A 21,474-nucleotide genomic window follows, 5' to 3' on the forward strand; every position below is an offset into this window, starting at 1 on the left:
CGTTCTAGGGGGTACTAAAAGTTCGTAATGAGTTAGAAAATACAGCCGTTACTACCATTTTACGAGTTTTTTTTTTGTTGTTGTTGTTGTTGTAGTTGTAAGGGTGTGTGGCCTGAACCTAACTTCCCTATACGCTGAGGCAAGATGTGGGCGTCAGTAAATTCCGAATATTTACGCGGTTCGCCTTCCACACTTGCGAACAGCTATTCAAGGCTAGTGCTTGCGCAGAGTTATAAGATGCATAGCTGCCGTAGGACTGAAGCAGTCGTTCCTCATATAAGTAACTATGTGCAGTAACTACGTGTACTTTAGTGTAGAGGAGTTAACACGGGTGCGTGGCGGTGCTTCGGTGGCTGATAGGTTCAAGTATACGGAGAGAAGATATAGGCTGCGTGTTCAATACCCTCGTATGAACATTGGAGCGTTAAAGAATCCGGGGAAGTGGAAATCAGTTGGTAGCCTCCCACTGTTTACACAGCAGGCTTTTGCACGCCAGTTGGTTCGTTCGCGCGTAGAGACCCAATTTGAAAAACAAACAAAAACAATTACACGTAGGACTATCAAAAGAAATAAATTAAGCGAAACATTCTAATGCGAAGGGGAAAAAGTCTTCCTGATGCAGTGAGGAACAACTTGCACTTTGGTCGGTCCTCGGTGCCCTCAAGAAAGGTCGACGCGTACATTGCCTATCAGATTACCAGACACACACGTTAGATGCTGTATAATGACACTTGAAAGAACCTGGGAAAAGAGCGATTTTAAACATCACTCTGGAGTTTTCTCCGTGTACTCACCGGGAGAGAGAGAGAGAGAGAGAGAGAGAGAGAGAGAGAGAGAGAGAGAGAGAGAGAGAGAGAGAGAGAGAGAGAGAGAGAGAGAGAGAGAGAGAGAGAGAGAGAGAGCTTTTTTAATGAGCATTAGACGCGGGGTGGTCCCTTATTTCAGGAATCCATGCACGCCTTTTTGGCTTAACTGTCCCTTTCGACCAGCAGAAGTTGATCTTGCGGTAGGGAGCTTTCTCTCTTTCGAGGTTTTGAGGGGGGGGGGGGGGGGAGAGAGAGGAGAAAGAGACCCGAAACTGTCTGGCTTTGCATGCCGACACCTCATCAGGTCCGAAGGGAAGGGGGAGGGGGTTGAAAGATTTGAAGGAAGTGTGGGGGGAGGGGGGGGGGGGGAGCGCCGTGTAAATAGAGGTGCCTATGAGGCAGGTGAAGTAACAGCGGCGTGCTGGACAGCAATATCTCACACTGCTCAGGGGATGCAGGAAGAGGTGGCAGGTTTGGGTTTTTGCCGCACTCCCGTATAATATGTTTGAGAGTGCCTGGTTGCTTACAGAATTTAGAAATTCCTTGAGAAGAGGTTGCTGATGTGCGATCTTGTGCGCAGTGCATAAAACAGATGGGCCCCGTCACACCCATTGTGCCGGTCAGGACTGACGCACATAAAAACAAGAGTTTGAATCATAAGAGAGGCGGGGAGCGGCTTTTGTTTTCAAGCGGGCATTCAATGGGCGATGTTGGTGTTGAACATCCAGAAGACAAAGTATTCATCACAGTAAAGAACGGCTCTGCGAGAACCATTCATTGAATTTGTTCCGGCTCGCAACTCGCGCGAAGCGCAGGCACGAGTCCTCTCTCGCGTTGCAACAGCAACAGCACAGAGTCCCTCCGGCTGCCCCTCTTTCCGCTGGCGGTCCCTGGTAGAGAGAACCGGAACCCGCGGGCGGCCGCTATCAAAGTCAGAGCGGAGGATGGCGGCGGCGGAGCAGTGGGAGCAGCAGCCGGAGGAGGAGGGGCCGCAGCCACGCGCCGCGCGGGCCAATGAGCGGAGAGGGCGCTCCCGCATCCGGGAGCGGCCTGCCGCCGCCGACCGGCTCCCTCCGCGCAACGGCAGCTAGTCGGGAGCTGGCTGCTCACCGCGTCGGAAGTCGTCCGCTGAGCTGCCGCTCGCTGCTGCTGCTGCCGCTTCTGAACGTGATACCCCCCTCCCCCCCCCAGCCTCCTCTCAAGTGCAGTGCCCCGTTGGCGCATCTCTGCTTTGTGTCCCACCGTCTTGGACAGTACGCGTAGCACGCGATCCTGTGCGCCCTGATCGTGTCGTCTGCTCGTCGTCAAGTGCTTTCGCCGAAAGACTGTTGCCGCGACGACTCGGGCCACGGCAGCAGCCAAGCAGAAGCGCACCGCGTCGCCTACGGGACGTCGGCCAGAACAGCGGTCATCGCCGATATGTTGCTGCCGCCTCCTTCGCTCATCACTGAAGGTAAGTCGGTCTCTCCCACTGCCTTGTCGTCGTTGCCCGTCTCGCGATCACCCTCTCGTGTCGCTACCTTGAGGCCGTTGAATTTCGGCTGCTTAGACAAACCGAGTCCCACGATTCCGTTGAGCACCGATGTTGAGAGAGTTGACGACCAAATACGTACGTAGCTTGCGAGAATTAAGCCGTCCTTAGCTGTGCTGTACTCTAAAACGTATCTTTCACACGAGCCAAGACGCAATCTACGCTTGCGACGAATACGCGGCTGCACTTGGCGCTTGTTTCTGATTGTCCAACCTGCCTCGAATTAAGCTTTGCTGATTATATGCTGAGCGGCGAACCGATTACTGTCACCTGTTGACACGTTGGGCTAATTATACGTTATTAATTACGCGGAATCTAAGAACTGTTGCTGTCCTGCACTGAGTAGATACAAGGGCGGGTATCGGGAGCCGCAACTCTCTAACCGTGCGTGGTAGATCCTTGTGGAATGAGTCGTCCTTTTGATGTATACTATTTCTACCGCATTTAAATATCTCTCCTAAGGGCTTGATCGGTGGCTGTGTTGATGCGGTACCAGTAGATGTTTTGTTTCAGCAAGGCTGAAGCTATAGCGAATGGTACACATAGCTGTTGTTTCTGTCCATTGATGTGTCGTGGAGTAACCCCCGGGCAATGTTTAGCAGCCGGCAATAGAAGGGATAAGGGATTTCTTGCACATAGAGCACACTCAGCGCACTACAAGTTAAGTGCCCACAATAAAGATATCTTGCTATCGTACTCCGTTCACTAATCAACAGACGATGACACGTTGCGCCCTTCATCAAAACCACACTGCGCGTATGATTTCTAGTATAGTTGGGTTATTGACATTATAGGATCTGTGCCATAAACACCGAACAGAAGTGGCACTCGCGTGGTCGTGAATGCGGAAGTCTCATTCCGAGTGGGCGGAAACCTGAGGTCTCTGTTCGCGTTTGATGGCACCTATAGAGTTAATGTGGTGGTTAATCTGCTTAAAGTACCTCACCGATTCGCCAACATTCTGGATCTTTTTTTTAGTTGTTGAAAACGACCTCTTTCCCGTAGAGCAAGGAGTTAAGCGAGTTTTCAAAAGCTAGAGTTTTTAAATAAAACAAGGTTGTCCAAATTGTCTTCATGGTCCGTTTTAGCAACATGCTTTCGGTCTTGCATGTCGCGCCAGTTGTTTTGTTGTGCACCTTGACTATAGCCAGCACCAAAACATAAAGTCGATCATTTCGCATTTCCTGCTTATAATTTAGGTTCAGTTTTCTGATGGAGGCGAAAGAGAAAATTGAATACTTATGGCAAATTACGGTCATCACCTTCAGAGCAGCTGTTTCGATGCAGAGGAGGACACAGGGATGTCCAAGTAACTCCAGACTGATTTACAGCTATTTTTTTAGTCTTATGGGCGATCGGCGGCAGGTGATTGTTGCTTTTTTAGATGCGAAGCATCTCATGCTCGGGGCTGTGTCCCTCCCTCCCTCGTTGTCGTTGTACGCTGTCCGCACTCTACTGCGCATGCGCGTCTCTTCAGCCCCGTCAGCGTTTGGGCTGACGTCAGCGCAGTCCATTATAAAAAGAAATAGTTAGGCGGCGCCCGGTTTCAATCCCACGATTCTCTGGCCGCAATGGGAGGCACGTGGCGCTCTTCCCACTGCATGCGCTACAAACCGAGACGGGAGCATGCGCTACGAACGCGCCTCATGTCCTTCACTCATTCACACTACGTCAAGAAGCTACTGATACAACGAAGGCACGCGAAGCTGAACGTCAACGGAAACGACGAACTGAAAACTAATGGGAACTTCAGTCGACCCCATGGCTGCTTCGCATACTGTTCCCCTGCGGGAACATGGTGTAATTTTTTTGCCAGCATATTTTCGATTGTTTGTTGTTTTCCCCCAAAAAAAATCGAACATGCGGTTTCTCGGACACAAACGCACTTTCTCATGTTGAATTAATGGACCTAGAGAATTGAGCGTGGCCCCAGAGTCTACGGCGGCTAAAGCGCTTGGAAAGCTCTTTCCATGGCCGTATCCCCTGCGCGCACAGGACACACGTCATTCTTCTTTTTATTGCGCAGTTAACAACATCCACAAACAAAATATGCTTTTGTCAAAGAAACCTGCAGCCAGTAGTACATTTCTGCCGTTTTGCACGCATGATTTCATGCGTGTTGATTGGACGGCGTAAAAAAAACCCTGGGTGCGTTTGCACGCCGTCTTCAATGTGTAGCAGCATAATCGTCGGCTCGCATGTCCATGACACCGCAACGGGCGTGATGCGTTTAATTACCTTCTCACGAAAACTTGCCACCTTAATTGTCACCAAAAGTATTTCGAGGCCACCTTAACTAAGCACTTCTTCAATTGCATATTTATTTGGTCTATTTTTACCTTATAAGGAATCTACGACATCGGGCATAGCGACTCGTTCGTTTATGGAAGCCAAAGACGGTCACCCTATATACACCCCCAAGAATGGAGGAGCAATACAAACACGGCACTTTCGTCGCTTTCGTATGGCCCTGGTGAATACCCACATGATTTGCTTGTTGGTAAGCCATACCGTCGAAATATAAGAACTCCTTCTGCAGAAGTATCAGAAGGAGTTCTTGTCCGTGTTCACGTCTGATTACCATATTCGTTTTAATCTCAGAAAGGGCGCAGTTATGTCGTACGTCGTGGACATCCTCCGTGTTTTATGATGCATTTCCGTGCAATGCCTTTGCACCACTCGTAGCAGGAACGCTTTCTGGGCGTCCTGCAACGGTTTGTGTTCCCCTTTGAAATTTTCGGCAGCTACAGCAGTGAAACAGTTATGTCCACCTCTGATCCCGAAGTTGAGATACTGTTTGGGACGCACATAAAACATAAGCTCTATACGCTACACTCCTTGACAATTCGCAGCTACAGCAACCAACGATCGTATATGGTGACCGGTGGAGTGAATCTTCTGGAGGTAGGAGACGGAAAAGTTTCCATGCAGGGTTGCGTGCACTGGACAAAAAGAAAGAAAAATGAAACGTGCATATTCGCTGCTGTCCAAAGAACGCGTCGAGTTTTGGAGAGCGCATAGCGCACGGTGGAGCCAAGCGCTTCTTATCTTGGTAGCTTCGGCGGCCTCCGCCAAAGGCGCGCGCGCATATACAGCCGGGCGTTTTTATGACGGGCCGTCCTTTTGAGAAGAGAACTTATATTTACGATATACTGCTCCTGTTTGTTCAGCGCCCACAACGCGGGTTCCTTGTCTCAGAGTGCCTTGCCGCCGTGTGGCGTCTATCTGGCCTCCCAGCGAGCTGTTAGCGTCTTGCGGAAGGCTGAAGAAACGTATGGGCGCGACGCCGGTCGCCTTCAAAAAGTCGTATCGTTATCCGCCACGCCAGCCCCATCACCCGAGACGACCCGCGATGACGCGCCCAGTATAGCCTCGGCATGGGACGATAGGCTCTATAGTTTAGGGCTATAAACGGTTCCCTTTTTTATTATTATTTCCCGCCGATATTTTAGCCCGGCCTGGCCGAGATAACGCGGGAACTTGTGGCATACAAAGAAAGATTTTCGGTCTCGTGCCGCAGTGACGCGCGAGACGAGCTGGCATCGACATCTGATGACAGTCAAGAAACGCTTGAAAGTAACTACGCACCCTGCAGCAGCAGCAAGTTGTATCGGAAGGTATGTGGAAGCGGATCCATGCACCCGCCCGTTTGCGTTCACTGCCATATATAGTGCGGGTGAATGTGTAGCCGCATGCGATATCTTCATCCGCATCGTCTTGTATAGATCTCAGAAGGGAGCGCTACCTCATGGGCTCAACATGTGAATGTTGACGCAGCTTCCACCGCGGTATTAGAGACCGTTAAAAACCGTTTTTGATAACAACAATGCGCGCATGCTAAGAGAGAGTTTGTGACGCTTATGTATAGTTTTTGTCGCTACGATGCTTCGAGAAACACCTGCCGTTCGGCTTTGATGCTCTATATCCCATCTCGTGTATAGCTTGCCATTTTCGGTACCATTTATCCAAGCATGTCTTGTTTTATGGGCCTTCACAGCCGAAGAAGTTGTGTAATTCAGACCTGCGTGAGTCCGAACTGACGCAACAGTGCCGATCCTGCCAGACGACGGGCTGCAGTACTATTTGGGAGCACTTTGACGTTGCGGAAATATAATTGAATCTTTCTCTCCCGAAACTTTTTGGCTGTATGTAACAGACACATTATGCACAACGATAGCGCCAAATGGTCTGACTGCAATGCAAAGCGTGGGGTGTCGAAGCGCAGATGTAGAATTCCGGTGGTTGACGTGTATGCTCGCAACATCGCATGCAGTCCAAGTCGTTTAGAGGACACGAAGCAGCACATCCCGCCATTGTACACAGAGATCAACACCCTGCAGAGATACTGGTAGCCAGAAAGCCACGAAACCCGCTGAGCGGTACGTGTGATATTCTCGCCCATATGTATACCCGGGAACATGGCAGGTGTCCGATGAGCATAAACGGTTCACCGCTCGATGACTCTGTATCTATAATGTTGTGCTTATGCAGGAAGCAGATGAGGATGGAAAGATGTGGAAACGAGTAATACTCTGCCACGACGAGATATAGTTCGGCAGCAAATATAGTCTGTCGTTGTGAGGGCAAAGGATATACCGCGAACTAGTTCACAAAAGCGTTTGTCTGTCATGGTTAGCCGCTGACAATACAAAGGACGCCGCAACCACTGAGTGAATTGTAGCGTGCGAATTCCTGTTCCGATGAGTAAGCCTACGCTAGACCTGTGAAAATTTTATTCCGTGAAGACCCCGTACGAAGTTTGTATGCGAAGTTAGTAGCACGTTAACGCAGCTGCCCTTAGTGAGACGGCAGTCTTGTTCAAGCGATTGCTTCAGTTTGAAAAGTAGCCCTGTAGTATTTCGAAGGCAGTAAATAGTATTGCTAACTTAGTAACATCAGGTTCTGCTGCAATTTGTCGCTAACATTTATGTGGTGGTGAAAAGCCTTCTGTATGCAAAAACATCAACTGAGCTTTGTGCGCACGGGATAGCAAAACAGGAGGCGAGAAATACTGCTGTTTACCGTTGCGTATATACAGCTTCGAGATGTCGGTGGTCGCGTATTCTGTGCGCGACGGTTAATTCTGTGATTTATCGACGCATATATGCAAGGGGATCATCGCAATATCAAAAATTCTACGCTCACAGAATCATGCTGATGAGTGTGTTCCCAATGTGCGCGCACTGATCAACCGTGCACGCGAACGCGCCATCCTCTTCCGCGCAGCCACACACAGAACACAAATAAGCCGGAATGGGAGTAAATGGCTTGTGTCATAACTCAGTACCAATTCGGAGTTTTCAAAACTCCTTCCAATGGGAGTTTCGCCTTACTCCCATTATTTCGGCAGTTTTTTCAGTAGCATATGGGAGTTTCATTTTACTGCCACTACAATGGGAGTTTACAGGGGTACCATTGGGAGTGTATTGTTTCCTCCAACTGGGAGTTTTCAGGGGGCGCATTCGAGGTTTTTTTTGTGTGTGTTTTTGTGCGCTTCATATATATGCGCTGCAGTTGAATTTATTACTGCATTTGGGAGTTCTTAATAAGGGCACAGGCCGCATTTTTATTTTTCGTTGGGGATCACGTAATTTCTAGTCTTTTTCCGCTTCAAACGTTGAATGGCGAAACGTGAAAAGTTTGTTTTCTGCACAGTCAATTTATTGCATAAAAATTACATGAATACGATACACGTGTGAACACGTTAATAAGACAATAAAAACACTGAATCAACAAAACACCTACATCGAGAACACAAGGTATCTTGGTAAGAACTTTATCTACTACAACACTCCTCAACGAAAAAAATTTAAGCCATTTGCAAACAATGAGGTCAGCATGTCGTCGGTGCGCTGTTTGCTTGCACCTGCCTCCCAAACGCTGACGTTGCCGCACCCCCTGGCACGTTCTTCTGGAAGCCACAACAGCACATTGATTAGGGGGATAGCAAAACGCTTTAAGTCTGCGGTAACAAATACATAAGCATATTGTGCATCTGACCTGAAAAAAAAAGAAAAAAAGAAACGCACTGTAAAGACGCTGAACTTGTCACTCTTGTGTCCAACTTTCCGTAATGTCTGAATGTTTGTTTAAAGCTACGCAAAATTGACTTCTGTCCGAGACACCTGCGCTCACTAGTTCGTCAAAACGAAGTGTTCTGCTGCTCAAAAAGGTGCGCGACCCTTGTGGCGACCAACTTCTCAAAATGCTTCCTTTCCCTCTTTTCCTTGCCTGTAGTGTTCTGGGAACGAGCTTCAGGTTTTACCCCCCGCACTGCCCCTCTCTCCCCTCACCGAAAGTTAAGGAAAAGTTTCGGTCGGTGTGACACCTGCGCGTGCCCCCCTTCAAAAAATAAAAATAAAATAAGCAGTCGTCTGTCGACTCTACAGAATGCTCCCTCGAATGGAGTTTGCTGGTTATAGTTACACGCGCCTAGCGTACGGAGAGCTCCCACGGGGCCCCGACCTTATCCCTTTCCAGTGAAAGCAATTAATCGCCGGCGGCACGCGGCAGTCACCCTCCTCGTCGCAGGCGCGGCTGGCACCACACCTACTTCTCAATAAAAGCGGCCGCCCTGCGACGTTTGACCGGCCAACTTCACCCTCGCTTGCCAGTAAGCCACAGACACAGCCTAACAAAAACACCTAACAGCCGTCCACAGTTCGGACAGTTTTCATTCTGCTTGCGAGTGTGAATGAGTGAGTGTTCCGCTCGAGACCCGCGCAAATACGCATTGCTTTTACACCGTTCGGCCTCCCCAATGGCGTTCGGGCATGGTGGCGTCTTTCACGCACAACGCTCACCTCCAGTGGCGGAGAATCGCGCGTGCAGTGGCGCGGGAAACACGTTGAGTTTATTTGACGCTAGAAGGGGCACAAGTCTCCCAAAATGTTGCGTACAATAAAAAACGTGAAAATCTTACCTTCAACCACCTCGCAGAGGCACAACCACGTTGTTTTTAACGAGCCACTCTCAGCGATCACTGCATTTAGGCCTCGCGTCGGCTGGCCGGCGTATTCCGTCGGCTCGAAAGTCGGTGACACGGAGCCGACGTTGCAGTCCGTCGCACGTCAGTCTAGGCTGGTTCCACAATGTTCGCAACGAGCTTCGGTTGTTGGGAAGCACTTCACATCCGTTCGTCCGGCCGCAAGTTCACACTGGCAAGAAATTTTCGGGGACGCTGGAGCTCACACGACACACGACACCAACTGGCAGCCATTTTGTAAGGACGCGTAGAGGAGGAAGGGGTGAAGGAGGAGGAGAAGGAAATGGAGGCGGCGTGGGAGTTTTTAATACTCCCATTAGGACAAACGCAGTAATCACAGCCAGATACTGCGTTTTGTGAAGAGGTACAACCGTGGTAAATGCGCTTATTTACGACGGCTTGTGGCCCCCGGTGTAAACTGGCAGTTTTTCCACCATCATACTACCACACGTGGGAGCAGGCCGCCTGTCGTGAGGAGTTTAAAAGACGTATTCCAGCCAAGAAACTCCCATTCAGGCTAACTTGTGTTTTGTGTGCACAGTCACACCCCGACCCGAGAGGCCGGCTGTGTCCGCGTCTCCTGCGCGCGCCCCGAGCCCATTGTGCGTCTCGCATGGGCCGCGCTCATTAAGCCGCCCATTTCTTCACAGCGCACACACACACACGCACGGGTCAGAATGCGCGTGCTATGGTCAATACGAAACACCGAGGGGCGTTGCGAGCGCACACACGGGCTGGACGCTGCAGCCTCGCGCAGAGTGGCTTCGCGCGCTGGGTGTTGTCTCCCCGTTCGTGTATGCGGCTGCGCGGTGGGAAACAATGGAACCGCTGGACGATTGCAGGCTGTAGTGGGCGCGTTCGCGGGGCGTTTCCAAGCCCAGTCGTTATGCGACTCGCACTGTGGATCGCCCTTTGCGGTAGGAGCGCATTCCGCGGAATCGTTTGATATGATCGCCCACTGGTCGTCCCCCAGGCCTGTACACAACTGTCGTCGTCGCTTCGCACGCGGGCAGCGTAGGTTCATGAACATTCCTTGCTGGCAAATATGCACTCAACTGTGTGCCATCCAGACGTGAGCGTGTTCAGCCCGTGCCTAAAATGCCTGGGAAGCAAGGACTGCTGGCATTCCTCCATGAACGGTACTTGGTCGTCACCACAACTTGCCGACTGGAAACGCGCGTGTTTCAACATGTCAGCTTCGCTCACAGTAGGTTTTTAGGGGCGAAGAACCTTAGGACTCCGCTTTATCCGTGGCTTGTCCCTTGGCGTCCATGTACACATTGTTGCGCATGCGCGAGGAGCATTGGATTGGATTGGGTTAGATTAAATGGTATTGTATCGGATTGGATTGGAATTGTATATACTGTGCACACGCATTGTCACTCATTTATATGCACGAGTGGACAATGCCACGGGTGATTTACGGTAAGAACGATCCCCAGGGCTTCTTCGTCCACTCGTCATGATTCACTTCGTGGAGATGCGTGAATTTTTTTCGAGCCTTTTTCTGGTTTCGCAGGGGATGGAAAACTGTCTTCTCTCGTACAACGCCACACACGTTAACGGAGCGTATGTGGCGACCCCGCGGCTTTACTGTCCAACAGATAGCAGACACGGCTCGCACTGGAAGCGGCGCTTCATCTCGAAGTGCGTAGTTCGCCCATCTGGCAATGTGCCTGAGGATGAATAAGAAAGGAAGCAAGCGTTGCGGAAAGCTTCGTGCACAGCAGAGGGCGAATCCGGCAGTGCGCGCGCCCGCTGCAAGCACCCGGATCGCCTCCGCCACCCGCGCAGCAGAAACAAGCGCTCCTTGGGCAGGGCTCATTCAGCGCCGAGATGAAGGGGCGCAGGAATGGCGCACGCCCAACAGGGCCCAGCATCCGGGAGCGCGCGAGGTGCTTCGGTAATGTTCGGCCCGTCTCTTCTCCCCTCGCCGCCGGCCTGGCCAGCACGCAAGACGGGCAGCAGATATATTCGCCTCTTTCGGCGGTTGCACGCGCGCGCACGGCCTGCACGCGTACTACGCCGAGTGGCACCCCCCGTCCGGGAGCACGCATACCGTCTCCCTGCGCGGTACGCCAATGAACTGGGAGTAGCCCCCCCTCCTTACGCCTCATCTCCGTCTTCCGCGCTACCTGCGCGCTATAAGCCGCGCACGCATGCGTGTCTGGTGGCACGCGGTTGGCCCTGCTGCGCGCTGTTCTTGCTTTCCTCCTAATATCACGCTTTCTTGCCCTCGGCACGCCTCGTATTTTTGTTTTAACCCTCCACAACCTCCTCCCCCTGATCATCGCCAACGCGGCGGGCCTCGAGCTTGTAACGTAAACGAGAATGGCTTGATTCCGGTTCGTGCGATGTTGCTGGTTTGGGGGGCGCCGAGTGGCGATGACCAGGAGGCGAGAGCGAGACGGGGAGGTTAGCTTTCAGGGGCGAAGCACCTTAGGACCTCGCTTTGTCCGTGGGAGTCCTTGTACACAGTGTTGCGCATGCGCGATGAGCATTGGATTGGATTGGATTGGATTGAACTGTATCGGATTGGATTGGATTGGAATTATATATGCTGTACAAACGCCCTGTCACTCATTTACGTGCGCGAGTGGGCATTGTCACGGGCGATTTACGGTAAGAACGATCCCCAGTGATTCGCCCACTCGTCATGATTCACTTTTGTGGAGATGCGTGATTTTTTTTTTTTTTTTTTCTGCCTGAGCTAAGTTTTGTGATCGGACACGCCGTGCTCGCCGCCGTGCGCGCAAATGCTGAGCGTTGGCTCTTACGTGCCTTATTAGTTTCCTAAACGCAATCCGCCAGCGACACGACAGTGTGTACGCGTCAGGTGGGTTTTACCTTACAAGGCGTTGGTGAGACTCAACATTTCTTGTACCGAAACCAGCAGCCGTTGCTTGTTTCGTTGAAGCGTAACTAGACTGGCTGAGAGGGAACTAAATTCACCACTGCACGCGCGCAGGCTGCGTTGAGCAAGTTAGAGCGCGCTTAGTAGATACGCTATGTACAATTTGATATGGTTAATTGCTTGAGGCGTCCCATCAAGACCATTTAAAGTCGGCTTCACTACTATTCCAAAGTGATTTGGTGGGAAAAGATATTTTATTGGCGATTAAGAAATGATATCAAAGCATGATGGCCCAACCGTCTTCGTTGTATTTTGAGCCACTTTAAAGTTGGTTTTGTTACTATACGCAGTTGCATTGCTGCGAAGACGTTTTTAGGGAGCAACATAATTGCTTTTTCATTGAGTTCAGCACCTTGCAGTTTTGCCAATACTTCTTGCTTAATTCAATCTTTGCCGTTTAATATCAGTATGCGGAAACAAGGCCGCACTAATGGGCTTTTTTTCCCTTTTACTGGGCTTGATGCTTAGCTCAGCGACTTACCCATTTATCAGACAATTCCCACATGGGAGTTTCTAGGTTTGTTTGTGTGTTTGCGTGAGACGTTGCACAGCGCAAGGACGTTCGTGTGTATGCGTTTGTCTGTTAGATTGCATGTTCACTTGCTCTTGTTTGGGTCCGCACTTGATTTAACTTCTCCATTTTTCTTCCATTCTCCATTTTCGAAATTTCACTTCTTTTCTGTTGTGAAAATGGGATGGCCGCGCTATAGACCGGACTCCGGTGTGGGGGGGGGGGGGGCAAATATTTCCAAGTGTGCGGGACACGCAAAAACCCGATTCTGTGACACAGAAGACATATGTCTATCCTCCGATTCAAGACCATCTTCCGACATTGAATGAGGTCGAGGAACGGCTAGTCGCAGCACGACTTCCATCAAGAATTCGGTACCTATGCTCAAAATTCTGTTTCACTTCAGCTCTGCTGATGATCTGCCCTCACAGAGCGAAACGATTTATGATTTGTATGTGTTACTCTGTATTTATGATTTGTATTTATTGTATTTATGATTTGTATGTAACACATACATATTTGTATGTGTTACTCTGAGTCTTTTAGAGTTCGATTGCTTTTATGGCTGTATGTTTTGTTGAAAGGATCAACGAAATGTATACCTTTTCTGACATGAAGCTGTGTGAGTTTGCTTTTAGTGATGTCAGAGTGTATTAATGCCAGTAATATGCACACCATAATCACTGAAACCGCTCTGTTATTATACATTGTGCGCTGTATTGCTATGCATTTAGTACTGACTATCACATTCTGTGACGCATTTTATACACTTCAATGTACTTTTTTTTTGCCCACCTGCTATGATCTCTCACGAGATTGGCAGTATCTCTAAATAATAAATAATAATAATTTCAATAAGAAACCTTAGAAGCCTCACCAAGCGCGTAAAGTGACCGTCGTCATCGTCGTCATGCACAGAACGGCACGTGAGTAGAACAGTTGCACGTGGAGGAGTGCTGTCAATGTGGGGAAGCTGCGGCGTGAATTGCGGGATGAGTAATTCACGTCAAAAGACGAGGAATCGAAAGCGAAGGAAGAGACGCAAATACGGAGTAGCACTGAAGACTGTTCATAATCGCTATGATTTTGCCTTCGAAGCGCGTAAGCAGACTTGGAGGAATTGTTTTGGCTTCATTATGGTTGCAGCAAAGCTTGGTTGTGGCTACGCTTGGTTCCCTGGACGTCCACCCTTTCAGTCCGCGCGCTCCTGTTCTCGCGTGAGGCGTATAGCGCCCTGCCAACGTGCCGCGCCGACCGGGAGAAGGCGGGACCGGGCCAACCCTCGGACCCACCCGTGGCCGCTTTTCCCGGCGTTGGTCGTCGCCGCGGTCACGCTGGCGGCGCGTGCCCTCTCGCACGCCATACAGGACTGAACGGCCTCGCCAAATCAGCGCTGTTATAAACACCCTAGAGCCGGTAATTACTCGCTATTATGCTCTGAAACCCCAAGGGGCGCCGCCGGGAAAACGGCTTGCACGCCCGAGTGACGACCCGAGTCACACCGAGCCAGTGACCTTTTTGACGAATGGCTCCGCTCCCGTAGGTGTGCTGCAGTGCCCGGAACTAGGGCCAACGCTTTTCATTGACTGCGTTGTTGCGGTATGCTATACTCTCGCGCCACGCTGAGGACGGAACGAACACTGGGTGGACTATTCAATTAACAATCTCCCGCCGTGCACCGGCGGTTGCAGATAATTGTGGCTGCGTTCTTAACGTACGATAATGATAGATTGTAACGTTACGACAAGTAACGAACTTTTCGCGAAGATTTGTCGCACGAAGAGCTTTGAAACGTACTTTATTTTCGTACAAAGTCCACGCGTCTGCTATATCAGGCTCTACGCATATTCTATGCATATAAAAAGAAACTACTCATCCAGTAAAATATATTGTTGGTAAAAGTGTCCACTAACCAATGCAAAGTGGCTTTTCACGACTATAGTGTTTACCCGGCGCCGGGTAGTGCCGATTTGCGAAAAGCTTGCGCAGAGTTGTGCCTTCGGTGAACTCGCCGGCGACGCCACGAGACAGTCCGTTGCCGCAGAGAACGCGAGAGAGAGGTGATCGCCGGAAGCGCAATCAATCACGCCAATTAGAGCTGCCGCGCTGATCGGGCGAGGACGTTGCGTGCCGTAAAAGGTTTCGTCGAAGCCGGCTCGCTCGGAAATCTCTCTGGGCGCGGTGCCCCTGGTCGGGCAGCATGCCCGGCGAGTCGGACAAAAAGGGGCGCAAAGCTTCAGCGATACGTACGCGGGAGAATAATAATCGAAGCCTCGGCGCTCGCCGCGAAGTAATCTCGACGCCAGCCCATTCTGTTCTGCGCGCCCCGAGATAATTGCCACGGCACCGAGATAGCGGTCTAATAACGCCGGCGCGCTCAGAGATTGAACCTGTCGACGATCTATGCGAGGCGCAGAAAACATACGCTTTGCCGCGCCAGCCCCTACTGGACACTTCATTTTGCCGCTGTACGCCACACACACGTCGTTGCGTGTGGCGCGGGCCGCCGCTGTTTTCGCCGCGCTGTCTGTCCAAGGCCGGCGCAGGGCCGTTGACGGATGCCGGGTGCGTGGGCTGAGCTATTCGCGGTCGCAGAGTTGCACAGTGTGTATGCCTGACGAGCTATCAATCGCACGTGTACGGCGTAAAAGAGAGCTATAGTTGTTCGACACGCCTTTCTCTATGCGTTAAGCGAAGAAAGTCAACTGTTCAGAGCAATCTGCAGGCTTCGCAAATTATCTCTTATAAATGTTGATGCGGACAGACACCTGCATAAATTTCCCGATCGACAAAAGAGGGAGATCTGGCACGTGGAATGCATGTCTATAATAACGCAGGCGTGTACGACGAGACTTCGGCACAGTTTCAAACATTATCGGGGTTGCGAAATTCGGGGTTGCGAAATTCTAAATTCATTCCTAGACCTCCCTACGGGGCACGCCTTCAATTTTGATACTCCGCTCGTAAAACCCGAATACGGACTTTGAGTGAATGTTTATGAATAAAGTCGGTGTAATAAAAAAAAAGGGGTGAAGTTCGCAATATTACCGGTTATCGAATGGCATTAAAAACTCCACAGCCCTTTCTCCACTTGATCGATTTAGCTCGAATTTGTACTGTTCCGCCCTTTACCGTACACAATTTAAAGTTTGCACGGATGTGTATTCTAAATGGGGGCAGCAGCTATATAACGCGCGCTTCTCCTCTCTTTTCCGCAGCCCACGAGCGCTGCCTGCCCACGCCTCCGCTGACCCCCGAGTCGCACCTGAGCGGCCCAGCCAGCCCAGCCATGCCCCCGTGCAGTTCCCTGTGCTCGTCGGCGTACGGGCCTCCGTCGCCCCCGCAGCAGCCCCTGGTCGTGCCCGTGCCGCTGCTGCCCGTGCAGAGCGCCTTCTCGGCCTTCATGCACCGCCAGCAGCCCTTCATGACGCAAGGAGGCCTCCTGCGGCTTCCCAACTCCCCCTACAGGCCAGACGGTGAACCGGCCGCCAAGCCCAGGAAGAAGTTCGACTTCCGAAGACTCGCCGAGTCCGCGACGGCGCCCGACGAAGATTCCGCGTCCGACGAGCCCGCCGTTCCCTCCGCGAGCCCGCTGCCCGCGCCGTACCGCTTCATGGAGCACGTCTACCACCACCATCAGCAGCAGCAGCACATGGCGGCGTCCGGCCGAGTGGAGAAGCGCGTGCTGTCCCCCCTGGCCCCGTCGGCGGCCCTGATGGCCAGCGCGGGGCTGAGGCCGCCCGTCCGCTACAGGGCGCCCTCGCGGCCCAAGAAGGAGTTCATCTGCAAGTTCTGCCAGCGCCGCTTCACCAAGTCCTACAACCTGCTCATCCACGAGCGCACGCACACGGACGAGCGGCCCTACACGTGCGACATCTGCCACAAGGCCTTCCGCCGACAGGACCACCTCAGGGACCACAGGTGGGTTCGCCGTTTTGTTGCATACAGCGCGTAGCAGAGATTAAAGGAACACTTAAACTGATCAGTCCTATTTGTACTTGCGCATTTTAGCAGGTCCAACCTGCACAGCATAGTTCAGGATGAAATCATCCTCCTCGAGGACGTAAAACAAACCTTTGTTATAACAAAATCGCTTTATTCGAAATCTCTCCATGTCAGAAGTATTTCATGGTCCCAACTACAATGGTTGGAGAGCAAGTCATACCCATTTTTTAATGAAGCATCGTTTATAGGGAAGTTAGTTTCCTTTCCCGAAGATTACATTATGACGACGGTTTCGTTTCGATGCAAAATTTTCATTACGACGGGAGTAATTCACAAACAGAAAAATTAAGTAAAATGCAGTACTGGTTTTGCAAATCCTTCGCAATGCTTTTTTTTTTTTATCTTAGCCAGTACGCTACCACAGGTGTTTTTAGGTTGTCGCAATAGAGCTGTGTCTGTGTGCTGAAAGGATTCATTCGCTATGTATTCATGCGCACGGACATATTACATGTTGCGGCTGCTAGGCACGTATCACATTCTGCCATAAAAAAGAGGCATGTCTGTACACTTCTAACGTTCATTGTGAGCACGCTGCGAGAAAGTACTGGCAACTTTTTTTCCGGCGAGGTAGAAAGTGACGGTTCAGTTTGTGCATCTTTCTCTCCGCCGTAGTTTGTTACTAGCCTTCCATTACGAGCGTACAATACGCGGCAAATGAAAGGCGAACACGAAAATAGGAAGCGGAACACGCAAAATTGAAAAATGCTGTTCGTTGTGGTCTAATAATGGCGTGATATTGGTATATTCGGAAAGCCACATTTCCGGACTTTGTCTTTGTAACTAAACCACTCGTCATTTTGACTTGTATGGAAGAAATCGCGCTATTTGCATGTTCTGATTCATGTTTTCGTGGTCGCCTTTCATTTGCCGCGTATTGTACAGTGTTTTCCGTTCCATCTGTCTTCCTCTCTTTAATAGAAGTACTTGTGAGGCACTTTTCCAAATGTTTCAAGGCACTCTCTATTGCTAGGGGTCAATGACAGCTGGGCAACGTGCAATTTTCTTTCAAAGCCGGGGCTGAGTAGTCGCCCGGAGCGGCAACAGAATCCGCAGTGAAAACAGCGCCCCGCTTCAAACGCGCCCGCCGACTCCGTCGGTCGCCGCTTGCGTGGGAAACAACCCTTTCTCCCGAAATGCGCGCCGCGTCGCCTCGATTTCAAAGAAAAACGCCGCGTCGTCGTCGTCGTTGAAGGGCTGACAAGAAAAGCTCCCGCCTTCCGCTTCGTAACTAGCGCGAACAAAGACGTGCCGAAGTGGAAAGCGACAACAGTAAGGGGGCCGTAAAAGCCGCCGCTTCAACTCGCCACACCAGGGGAGCTGTTTGTGGTAATTGTTAAAAAAACAGCAGCGTCTGGTATACGGTTAAAAAAAAAAACATATTGCCCGCGGGATGTCTTTCGTCTTTGCTTTCGCCAATTACTGGCTGCTGCGTTGTGTCGGGGACAACTGTTCGGCAACCCCTTCGCCACCCTTTGGGGACTGATAAAAACGCCCTCAAAGTGCGCCCGCAGGGCAGCAAGAGACAAGCTTGGTTGTCTCGCTGTCGGGAGCCGTCCGGTGTGGAGGGTATTTTTTTCTCTCCAAACTCGCTTTTTTGTGGCGTGGGAAAAAACTCGTATCTTGAGCTGCCTGCGGCATTTTTTAACCCCTTGAGCTTCTCTGTACATTGTGTTTAGAATGGCTTTCTAGCACGGCTGTCCGTCCATTTGTCAGTGCCTCGTTTTTTTTTTTTTTTTTTTTGTTGACAGCGCATTTTTTTGAATTAGTCGTAAAAAAACCGTTTAAGAGGCTTTTCTCACGCCCGCTGGTGCGGCTTTCCGGTTAGCCATTAGCTGTTCCTTCAGGGGTTTCCAATGACTTCGCCGCCTTTCCACAAGGTCGCCCGAAACTGCAGCAATGCAGCCTGCAAATTGAACGCCAGGGCAAAACTTGGGCGTTTTTTAAACGCAATGAAACGAATAACGAAACAGAACTGCTGCTAGGATGAGTTTCAGTGATACCGTACTTGTAAATCCTTGGTTCTCGCTAACTAAAATTCAGTTACACTAGCAGGATAACTAGGATAATCTTGCTTTAAGAAAAGAGGAAGTCCAGTTTATGTTGCCTGATACCGTTCAAGCTTCTAATGTTTTCTTTTATAATACAAAGCACATGAGAGATTCTCCTTGAAACATCTGGTATAGCCCGGATTACATGCACCTTTTCCGCAGCGAGCATGCAACTCGGGAAGGGGCTCGGGTCGGGGGGGGGGGGGGATGAAAGGTATGCTTAGGATGGAACTTTTTTATATAGAACTGAATTGAGCAATTAGATAGATGCATAGTTTCATATTTATATCACGGGTGCGGGCGCTGCCTTGCGTATCGCATATTAGATTCTACACTTTTCTAGCGGTGTCGTGTGACAGTTTCTGTTTCCAATTTCCGTCTTAAATTTTCCCCTCCACATATTCCGTGCCCTTGACTTTTTCTTGGCAGTGACGGGGTGGCTTGTTTGTCCGGTTGTATATCTGTTTACTTCGGATGCCCTCTGCATGCGTGTGGCAGATCTGTTGACTCGGATGTTGACCTTTGGCGCCCCCCCCCCCCTCTTTTTCTGCCCCCCCTCTGCGCAGGTACATCCACTCGAAGGAGAAGCCGTTCAAGTGCGGCGAGTGCGGCAAGGGCTTCTGCCAGTCGCGCACGCTGGCCGTGCACCGCATCCTGCACCTGGACGACTCGCCGCACAAGTGCCCCACCTGCGGCCGCTCCTTCAACCAGCGCTCGAACCTCAAGACGCACCTGCTCACGCACACCGACATCAAGCCCTACCACTGCCCCGCCTGCGGAAAGGTCTTCCGCCGAAACTGCGACCTGCGCAGGCACGCGCTCACGCACGGCATCCGGACGCCGGACACGGACTCGGAGGACGGAGATTCGCAGTGAACTTAAGCGACGTCCCCGAACGAGGGCTTTTTGGACGTCGCCGGTTGGTTCCGCCGTAGATCGCTGTCTTCCGGCCAGTGCTCAAGCCACGTGAGATCTGACAAAGCTCCGCTTCGTTCGATCCCTATCGAAGCTTTACTGTTGTAAAAAAAAAAAATTACCGTAATACAGCGACTGAGTCCGGAAGATGCGTCAAGTGCGTCGCTTCCGCGAATGCAAAATCCGTGCCCCAACTGCTCACTGTCGTCATTCCTGTTAGTTCGAGAGACTTCCACCAGCAACAACGGATCCGTGAACATGCTGCTCATCAGTTTTCACGAGAAAACAGCCACCCACGAACAACCACCGTACCGAAGATCTTTGTTGCAAGGAAAATCAATCTTGTGGACAATATAATGCGGGACTCGGCTGCCCGCTGGTGTGCGCGCGTCAACGTCATCGTTGTGTGAACGGTGCACCGCGCCAAGACAACGGGCTAACGAGGACAGCAAAACGCGCCTGCAAGCACTCAAGCAGAACTGTGCCTCTGATTCGAGTGACTTTTTTAAATGGATAGTTTGTGCCTGAACGAACGTTTTGTTGCGTCGGGAACTGTTCAGAAACTGTGACAACGTGCTTTGGTGTTTTCGTGCTCGCTTACCCCGTTTCCTATTGAAGGCTGCGCGTTGGCTCACCACACAGCTGATCGCCAAAGAGAAGGGAGGACTGCGACTCTCGTTCACACGTGTTAGTTCATGCTCAGCAGGTAACGCATAAACTGTAAATATCGCTTGCATATGTTTGTCCTTCATACGGCGGGACTGCAATGATGCAATGATCTCCTTGTAAAAAAAAGTTTTCATACTTTCTTCAGTCGGCGAAAAGTGAAGGAACAACTCTTGCTCGTATTAAAAATCAAAACTTGTTTCTTAAATTCCCGTTGTGTTGTCGTCTGTTTCCTGCAGCCGATGAGACGTCTTGGGCGATCCGTTTTGTGGGGTGAATAATTTCAAGGCAAGCTCTTGCGTATTCAATACACAGAAAAAAAATTGCATAAACTCCATCCTAAGCGGAATTACATGTAGGATCAGGTACTTTGCTATTATACACCGACAGCCTTTAAAGTCGGCTTTATTATTATTATTTGCACTGAACGTTGCGGGAAAATATTTTTTCTGGGTGCTATATCAGAAGTCTGATATTAAAGTAGGAAAGCTCTAAGGCGTTTTAATAAATACCTCCGTAAAAACCCAAATACCTCCGTATTCCTGCTCATCGCGATACAACAGGTCACGTTAAAGTCTGCTTCAATGTTATACGCAAGCGCATTATTCGGAAGTCATTTTTTAAGGGCAGTATTATAAGTATGAAATCAAAGTATGAAGGCCCTAACTCGTTTTATAAAATTTCCGTAAGACCTGTATCGTGACACCAAATGCGTTAAAAGTCGGTTTCACTGCTAAACACAAATGCATTGCCACAAAGAAATTTTTTCGGACCAACTTAATGGGTTGGTTGGTTGGTTGGTTGTGGTTTGCGGGAAAGGAAAGGGAAAGGAAGTGCACTGGAGATGTTTTTGAGCTCGGCAGGGAGCTCACCTGCATAGAGCCCAGTGCGGGGAAGGGAAGTAGGTGTGAAAACCTTATGGCATTTCATGAAGAGCATTCTTGAGTGCGGCGACAGTGGGACACATGAAGCGTATAAATGCAAACGGAAAGACGGGTCTATAATCCTGTAGAGATGCTGAAGCATTTGAAAGAGCGCACGACCTACACGGACGGCTGGAATACCTGATGATACTAAAGCCCGTCGTTCAAAT

General features: G+C 50.5%; 2 protein-coding genes across 4 annotated transcripts in view; one reads left to right on the top strand and one right to left on the bottom strand.

Moving 5' to 3' along the window:
* The window catches only part of LOC144152304 (uncharacterized), a gene marked incomplete in the record, with an annotated part of 411,486 nt that overhangs the window by 168,670 nt on the left and 221,342 nt on the right, over window positions 1-21,474 (bottom strand).
* Window positions 1,852-20,592, top strand: LOC144151635 (uncharacterized). 3 transcript variants are annotated; one of them, XM_077682747.1, is made up of 3 exons: window positions 1,852-2,259; window positions 15,966-16,668; window positions 19,367-20,592. In XM_077682747.1, the coding sequence occupies exons 1-3, from the start codon at window positions 2,226-2,228 to the stop codon at window positions 19,674-19,676; spliced, it is 1,047 nt and encodes a 348-aa protein (XP_077538873.1). In that variant the 5' UTR covers window positions 1,852-2,225; the 3' UTR covers window positions 19,677-20,592. The 3 variants fall into 3 exon arrangements, with proteins under 3 accessions (XP_077538873.1, XP_077538875.1, XP_077538874.1); XM_077682749.1 differs by lacking the exon at window positions 1,852-2,259 and adding an exon at window positions 5,881-5,954; XM_077682748.1 differs by lacking the exon at window positions 1,852-2,259 and adding an exon at window positions 15,206-15,312.

This window comes from Haemaphysalis longicornis, unplaced genomic scaffold (genome assembly GCF_048455015.1).
Source record: "Haemaphysalis longicornis isolate Haplotype H1 unplaced genomic scaffold, Haemaphysalis longicornis Haplotype H1 scaffold_9, whole genome shotgun sequence".
In the NCBI taxonomy this organism is placed as follows: Eukaryota; Metazoa; Arthropoda; class Arachnida; order Ixodida; family Ixodidae; genus Haemaphysalis; species Haemaphysalis longicornis.